The sequence below is a fragment of the Uloborus diversus genome, chromosome 2, assembly GCF_026930045.1.
Source record: "Uloborus diversus isolate 005 chromosome 2, Udiv.v.3.1, whole genome shotgun sequence".
Classification (NCBI taxonomy): domain Eukaryota; kingdom Metazoa; phylum Arthropoda; class Arachnida; order Araneae; family Uloboridae; genus Uloborus; species Uloborus diversus.
The window spans coordinates 74,746,933-74,755,111 of NC_072732.1; the positions used below are offsets into that span (position 1 = coordinate 74,746,933).

Below are 8,179 nucleotides of genomic sequence, written 5' to 3' on the forward strand. Positions count from 1 at the left end.
ATCTTCTTCTAAGTACGGCAGATTTATTTTTTTTTTTTGGGGGGGGGGGTCATTACTATTTATTTCTGGAAAAAGAAGAAACACTTACAATCTTGTGGTTAAATTATTGCACGGAATCAACTTGACCTAAACAACATTACTGTCATTACGAAAGAAACGCCATTATGGTGTAAAAACAGCTTCAAATTGACAAAATCCTTCGTTCTATTCAAGGAAAATAGTAATATCTTTCTTAGCGTGATAAAATAACTTAATCACAATATACGACAGTTGGAAAAAAATCACATTACTTTTGTGCCCAAAAGGTTCCTTCTTCATATTGTTCCGCTATGTTGCATGTAGCTGTCGAGGTCTAAATAAAATACTTTTAACTATAGTCATCCTATACATGCCAATGATTTTCATGAGTAGTTCCTTTGTAGAAACGCTCCAAAAATTAAAATAATGTAATTAGATGTTTCTATTTTATACATATTTACTTTTTTTTCTTTTTATTAATGTTATATTTTTTTTTCTCTAATACTTACATTTTTTAAAAGCAAAAAACCCTTTATTGGCTTAATTAAAGACCCTGAGAAACATTTTGTATCAAACTTTATTTATTTATTTCCCATTTATAGTTGTCTGCTGCTTTAACACGCTTTATTATTTTCATGCTCTCTAAAATTCATTTTATTTCATTTGGGTGTCATATGTAATATTCCAAAAGTATTTTAGTAGAAGTGCAAAGCATTTGCATTTCAAATAGCCCCTTTCTAAAAATAGTCGCTTTGTCCCTATTTATCTTTGTTTTGTGTCAGAAAAGATGAAAGAAGTAAAAAAAAAAATCGTAATATTTCTATGTCAGTTTAATAGTACTAGCAACTTTTTTTTTTTTTTTTTTTTTTTGCGCCGTTTCCGTGTATTTTTTGCTTTTTGTTGATCACGTGATGACCTCGAAAAAAATAATTGTGGTATTATTTATTTAGAGAAAAATTAAATATCCTTTCCTCGAAAATTAATTTCATTTTGATTTCAGTTTTTGTTGTCACCTATATTTAGCATTCATATTTAAATTCAGTGATATGATCCTCACATAATGGTTAGAGTTTTTACAACTTCTAAAGAAAAAAAAATTGCATGATAAACTTTTTTGGAAATGAAACTTCGAGAAACATGATATGTAAGTATTTATTTTTTAATTTGACAGAATCAGAAATTTACATTACAGACCGTAACTTAAGGCACTTCATTCAAACACTCTAAAAAATTAATTCATTTTTATGCTAAAAGTTTGAGAAAAAACTAAAGAGGATTTTGGTGCGTTCCATAGCTATTATTCTTTGTAAAGACAGTGGTGCAAAAAACACAAAACTGTATTATTAATAGATTCATAAAGAAACATTGTACCAAAATTATAATTAATTCAAATAATTTAACTTTCTAAAACATTTGACAAAATATATTAATTTATGAACGCCGAATGATTTTAGTTTATAATCAAGCTGTGTGCAAAGTTTATGCTTTTAATTTAAACTTTTAAATCATCTATTTTTTTTTTAATTATTTTTTGTGGTAGGTTTGGTAGCAATTAAATATCTATATTATGTGTATTTAACAAAGCAAGTTTCATTTTGTTTACTGCTTTTAAAATTAATCTGAAGTTATTTTCTGCGCGTTTTTAATCCCTTTATTTTTGTTTAATTGATTGCATTCTAGAGCATTTTTTACATTTTGATTTACATTTTGTTTATAATCAATATTTTCTCTCTTCTTCATTGCAGTCAGCGAATTAGATTACTCATAAAAATTATACTTAAAAAATATAAAATTCAATGTTTTCAATAACAAAACTAGAAACTATTCGGATGAAAGTTGACCTTTTTGGGGGAAAAAAAAGGTCTGTAACTTTCAAGAATTCATTCTTTTGAAAAAGAAACATTGGAAAGAAAATCCTTTTAATTCACTCATCCAATGAATATCACTGGACCAAAACTTATGCAATTAAGGATGAAACCTGCAATGGTAGAGAAATGGTACACGAATGGAAGAACAGGACTGAGATCTTGTTGTTCTAGAAAAGTAATCAGAAGAAGGTGTGACTCAGTTATTTATCTCAAAAAAAAAAAAAAAATGTAGGTCAGGTTTTTTCGGTTACATTCAATTTACTTCTTTCTTAAAATTCGTACTTCCCTTGTGAGTGAAAAGTATACGAAAATCGTACTTCCGTACTATTTACGTTTTCTGTATTTAGTCCAACACATACAGTCGAACCCGCTTAATAGAATAGACAATTTTCCACGAAATATTATTCTAATAAGCGGGGTATTCCAAGAAACGTTATTAAAATAATAGACAACAACGGTTTGGTACGTTAAAAATGTAAGGTGAACCTACCTTATTTCGTGACATACCTTACTCTGTGATACGAAACATTTATTTTACCACGGAGTTAGGTAGGTTGTGTACACTTAATTTGACATGTTCCTCATAGATGGCAGCGTGTTGTCCAAACCCAGGCAAAGCTTTGGAGGTCTCAAAGCTAGCCGGTGGGAAAAAAGAGAAAGGTGGGAACAAACGGAAGAAATACTCAAAGGAAACACTTCAACTCGCAGTGAGGAAGGTAGTGGATGAAAATTGGTTAGTGTACAAGTCTGCAAAAAAATTTTTCATCCCATGGAGCACCTTGAAAGACTACATAACACGCTGTGAAGGAGACAGTGACAGTGTGGATGTGAGAAAAGTGGGGAGATCGTTTGCTCTAGGCCCAGCAACTGAAACTTCGTTAGTGAAATTTGTCATTAATATGCAGGAGCTTGGGTTTGGTTTGACGGTCAGTCGAATCAGGCACATAGCATACTCCCTTGCTGAGAAGGAGTGTGCTTCAAACAACAAACCGTTTCCATTCAGCGACAAGAAAAAATGTGCCAGTTGGAAGTGGTGGCGTGAGTTTCGTCGCAGATACAATTTAGGCCTAAGAACACCCGAAAATTTGTCCCAATATCGGGCAAACAATTCTAATAGGGTGTTACTCAATGATTTCTACGACAAACTCTCTGAGGTTTATGGAAAGTTTCCAGAAGGCATCAAACCTCTACAAATTTGGAACTGCGACGAAACGGGGCTGTGCTACGTTGTGAAGTCTGGACGAGTTGTTACAAGAATAGGCAAGAGGTTCGTCTATAATCGAGTAATTGCTGACAAGGCTGAAACTCACACCGTTTTACCTTGCATCAATGCCGCAGGTGAATTTGGACCTACTCTATTGATCTTCAAAGGCGCTAGAATGATTGATGGTTTGAAAATTGGGGCGCTTCCAAATGTAACAGTTGCAGTGTCTCAGAGTGGCTGGATAAACTCAGAGTTATTTCTGATGTGGTTTCAAAAATTTGTCCAGGGGATTTCCTCAGCAAGGCCTGTGGTGCTATTAATGGATTCACATGCGAGTCACATAACTCCTGAAGTCATTGCAATGGCTTCAGAGAATGATATCATAATTGTAACATTTCCAAGCCACACAAGTCATTTGCTACAGCCTTTGGATGTAGCAGTATACCGGCCTTTGAAATTGGCTTGGCAGAAACACCTGAGGCAGTTTCAAGAAGGTAATCCGATGAGAAGACCAGGAAGATTCGATTTCCATGGGATGTTCAGTCCCGCTTTTCTGGAAGCATTCAGCAGAGAAAATATCATTTTTGCATTCTGCAAGGCTGGTGTTTTCCCACTAAACAAGATGAAAATTCCTGATGAAGCCCTGACAACAAACGTGGATAACAGGTGTATGGATGAAAATTCCCTGAAAGTCAGCAATGCACCTGCTACAAAGGAAGGCATCGATGATGTGTTAAAACTACCTGATTTTACAGCACGTGCTCCAAAACCTGCAAGGAAGAGACGTGATCCATCAGCTGCAGTTCATCTTCCAGGGGAGAAATCATGTGGTAATACTTCCACCGCCAGTACCAGTTCCAGTACTAGTGACACTACCAAATCCTGTGTCAGTGCCAGTACCAGCAGTTTGGTTAAAGCCAAAAAGAACACCAATAAGAGCAAAGGTGAAGCTGAAGATGAATGGTTCTGCCCCAACTGTAATGAAAGTTACTACAAAGGACATAACAAGAGCCCATGGATCCAATGTTGTTTTTGTTTAAATTGGTATCATGAAAGTTGCCAGGCAGTTGACTCAAAAAATCCACCAACAGTGTTCATGTGTAGTGTATGTGCACGTAATGAAGAAAATGAGAGTGACGGTGATTAAGTCATTACCACGAAGTTAGGTACACTGACTCACGGAATAAGGTAGACTATCACGAATTTAGGTACATGTGGTACTTTTTTGGAAAATAATTAAATTACATTATATTATCATGTATTAATTCTGGTTGATGGTTTAATAATTAAGAATAAAGTTTACTATGTCTATGGAAAAAATATCAAGTCAATAAATTCAGAAAAAATTATCGATTATACTGTTTGAATCCTTAGTATCACGAAATTGGGTAGGTTTACCCTATTACATTAAGCGGGATATTCCTTTAACCGATATTCCAATAAGCGGGCTTGAGTGAATATATAAAGAGGTTTCATTAAAATGCTGGGAAAATCTTTTAATCACTCTCGTATTAGACACTTGAAGTTATCTCTTTATCTATAAAAATAAAACAGAGTATGTGTGCCTATGAGTATAGTGTGTATGTTCTCTACAAATCCACAGTTTAGGTTGGATCTCGATAAAATTTAGCAGGGAAGTTCTTAGGCCCCCGAGAAGGAACGTAGGGCGGTTTTCGAAAGCCAAAAAAGAACTGAACCGTTCGAAATTTAATTTTAAGACCCGAAATGGAATTAAATGGCTTTTTCTACCCGAAATAATTATCCGATCAGTTCGATTGTGGCGCCATTCAAAAGCCCGTGAAAAATACCCAGAAGGTTTATTCCTTTCCTTCGAATGTACAAAAAAAAAAAAAAAAAATGCTGTAAAATAACCGGGAAAAAAAATAAAAAGCATCATTAAGACTAATGGATCAGAAATTTTGTGTCGAAAATTTATCGTTTGCGTGATCTCATTTTAAATTAGCGTGAAAACAATTCAGAAGGTTGCCACTTTTTTTCCCCCAACTGTGACTAAGTAAAATTTTGCTGATGTTTAGAGGTAAAAATTTTCCCTTTTGATTATTACTAGGCGATTTATTTCTTTTTTCTTTTGGATTTTAAACATTGCGTTTAATTTATTCGCGAATTTTTGATTCGCCATCTTCTTCCTTTAAGAATGATTATTTTGACAGGAAATTCACAATATTTTTTTCTCTAATTGAAGTCTGATTGTTGAACATGCGTCACTTGACAGAACTTTTATTTTCGAGGTAGACCGTGCAAAGCCGGGCAATGTAGCTAGTAGTAAATAAAAGTAAGGTTTCAAATAAATTCTGGAAAAAAGTCTGTGGTGGGCCAGTTTCCAGGAAACTCCATAGCACCTACAGCCTTAAAATTTTGTACAAATTTACTTCGAGCCCCGGTGGTTGGTACCTGGGGTTTTGTTTTTAAAATTCAAATTAGTTTTTTTGTAATTGATTTTTCAAACTCAAATTTCGCGTAAATCGCCTATTATTGCTTATTAAAGATGTGAAAAACAACTTACACATATTAATACCATATATCGTTGAAAAATGTAGAATTTCCCGCGTTTTACACAATTTGTTTCAATGCTCTAACTTAAAATACGGCGGGAGTTATTTGCGTTGTTAGCTCGCACTTTTTTAGGCTTAGCTAAAATTTAGGCACTACTTTCTTCATTCAATCCATCAGTAAAATGTGAAGGCATTGTCCCACAGTTTTTCTTTTTGGAACCACTGGAAAGAGCGGATTTTTTTACTCCAGATCTAAATCAACCTATGGTAGAAAAACTAAGCTTCTATCTCCAAAGAAAAAAAAGTTACAAGTCTTTAAAAATCAAGATCGAATAATATCATCGCCATTAAAATTATTGATACGTCTTTTCGATTCGCTTATTTCTTCTTTCTTATTCGCAAACCTTAAAGGTTTTTTTTTTATTTTAAAGGAGAATCTTAGGCTCAACTCAATCTAAGCCCCGAGCTAAAGAGCAAAATATATTAATAGAGACCACGAATATGAAAGCGACTTTTCAAACGTACAAAACCGCAGTTTTGCAATGCTTTTAAGCCCCTTAGACCTTATGGCTCTACAAGTTGGTGCACGTTATTTTGAAACCCGGGGAAGGAGTGCTCTTCGTTTCAAAGGGAGCTCATAATGCGTTTTCAGTCTGTTTCTTTCTAATTGACGATTTAAATATTTGTGAAGCAATTATCAGGGGTTGGTGAGCGTTAGTGAGCAGGGTGCAGAGCACCGTAGTTTCTGAAATAAATATATTTCATTTATTGTTTTTTTGCTTGACCAAATATTCATTTCAAGTTTTGGGGGTGATGTGGATTCCAATTCAATTAAGCTTATGTGCAGGTGTGGATACATGAGAAGAGTCATGGGGGTCATGACCTCCCATCCTTAAGCCGGCGATGCCATTAAGCATTCACTTTGAGTTCGAACAATTTATGATTAAAATGTAAATGATTGCTATATTTTTAAAATTCATTCTTCTTCTTTTTTTTATGTAAACATTTCAAATACTACTTTACATTGCTTATGATATGAAATTCGTGACGTTTCTGCCCTTTTAAGTGCATTATTCCTGAGCGATTATTTGCTTTTTACTGACAACCAAGCAGTATCAGTAATTTTTCCCGCTCAAAACCGTATGTTCGTTCATAGGTGAGGTAAGAGGTCAGCCTAGGCGTCATTCGACAACATGACCTCTAGTGTGGTTCAAAAATACATGAAAAAAAAAGTTTCTACTAGATAACGGGCCACCCCTCGATATTTTTAGACTTGTGGACAGTAATATAATGGAATAATTTTAGCTTCCTATTTCAGGTGAATGAGGGTGCTCAACATCCCCTCCTCCAAACTTTATACGTATGGGGAGGGGGACAAAAACACTTTTAACTGAAAAAACAATCCTGCACATTATAATATACACTAGTAATATGCATATAAATTGCAATAAAATAATTATTTACAAAAAAAAAAAAACCGAAAAAAAAAACGCTGGAGAAATCAAATATTTTTAAGTGTGGCATTTTCTATACTACGGCTTATGTTAAATGAAGGAAACTCTCTTAGAATTCGAGTAAGAAGCTAAAACTTTTAAGCATTATGCTATTGGTAAGTGTTAAAAAAAGTAGGGAATGGCTTGGAATTTAGCTCGAAATTTTTTTTTTAATCACTCTAATGGTCTCCCCCTCCCCCCCCACGTGATCTAAATTTCAACAAACCTATTGCATAAAAATCTAATACTTTAAAAAAAAATGTATAAATCGCATTATTAACAACGGCTATCATACTTAGTTCCAAATTTTACGCCAGCTTCGAAAAAGTGTGTCAAAGCTTAAAGAGTATGACTGTTAAATTTATAGATTAAAACACTGAACAGATATTACTGCTTAGAGCTTTTTTTTACATTTCCATGAATGGCAAATTAGTTTTTTCTCAGAAATGCTTTAAAATTTTTAAATATGTTATATACTTAAAAAAATTCAGAAAGTTATTCTTCATTTTACACTAATGCTAATAAAAAAACATCTTATCATATTACTGAAAAAATATTAAAAACAAAAAATACATGTTAATCATAGACGTGCTCCATTTCTAAAATATTCGGTTAATTTTAAACAATATTACTTGCAGAAGAGATTAAATCCATCTCTAACCCACATTCTCTAATACCTCATTTTATCTGCGCAAATATAACACTGCGTCTAAGAATTTCTTTACCATCAAGACCAAGATTACTTAGAGAAAAGTAACGAGAAAAAAGAATTCGTTTCCGTCGTTTGCATCAGTACAATACGCCGTTGATTGACAAGGTTGAACTTACGCATCCGCAGAAACTATTTGCCCAGAGTAAGCACAAAGACTTCAAGAGCAGATAGATTTCTCCTCCTACTGTCAGTCTTTTGTCAGCAGCGAGCTGGGATTTTTTCAGTTTCTAAAAGAATAGCGTTGCTTTAATATATATATATATATATATATATATATATATATATATATATATATATATATATATATATATATATATATATATATATATATATATATATATATATATATATATATATATATATATATATAT

At 33.3% G+C, this 8,179-nt stretch overlaps 1 protein-coding gene across 1 annotated transcript; it reads left to right on the top strand.

Moving 5' to 3' along the window:
- The first annotated feature begins 2,473 nt into the window (after positions 1 to 2,473).
- Positions 2,474 to 4,237, top strand: LOC129216369 (uncharacterized). Its single transcript, XM_054850583.1, has one exon. The coding sequence runs from the start codon at positions 2,474 to 2,476 to the stop codon at positions 4,235 to 4,237; it is 1,764 nt and encodes a 587-aa protein (XP_054706558.1).
- Positions 4,238 to 8,179: the final 3,942 nt, after the last annotated feature.

Bases quoted from the DNA above. Each gene is read 5' to 3' on its own strand.
- LOC129216369 (XM_054850583.1), top strand. From the start codon at position 2,474: ATGGCAGCGTGTTGTCCAAACCCAGGCAAAGCTTTGGAGGTCTCAAAG.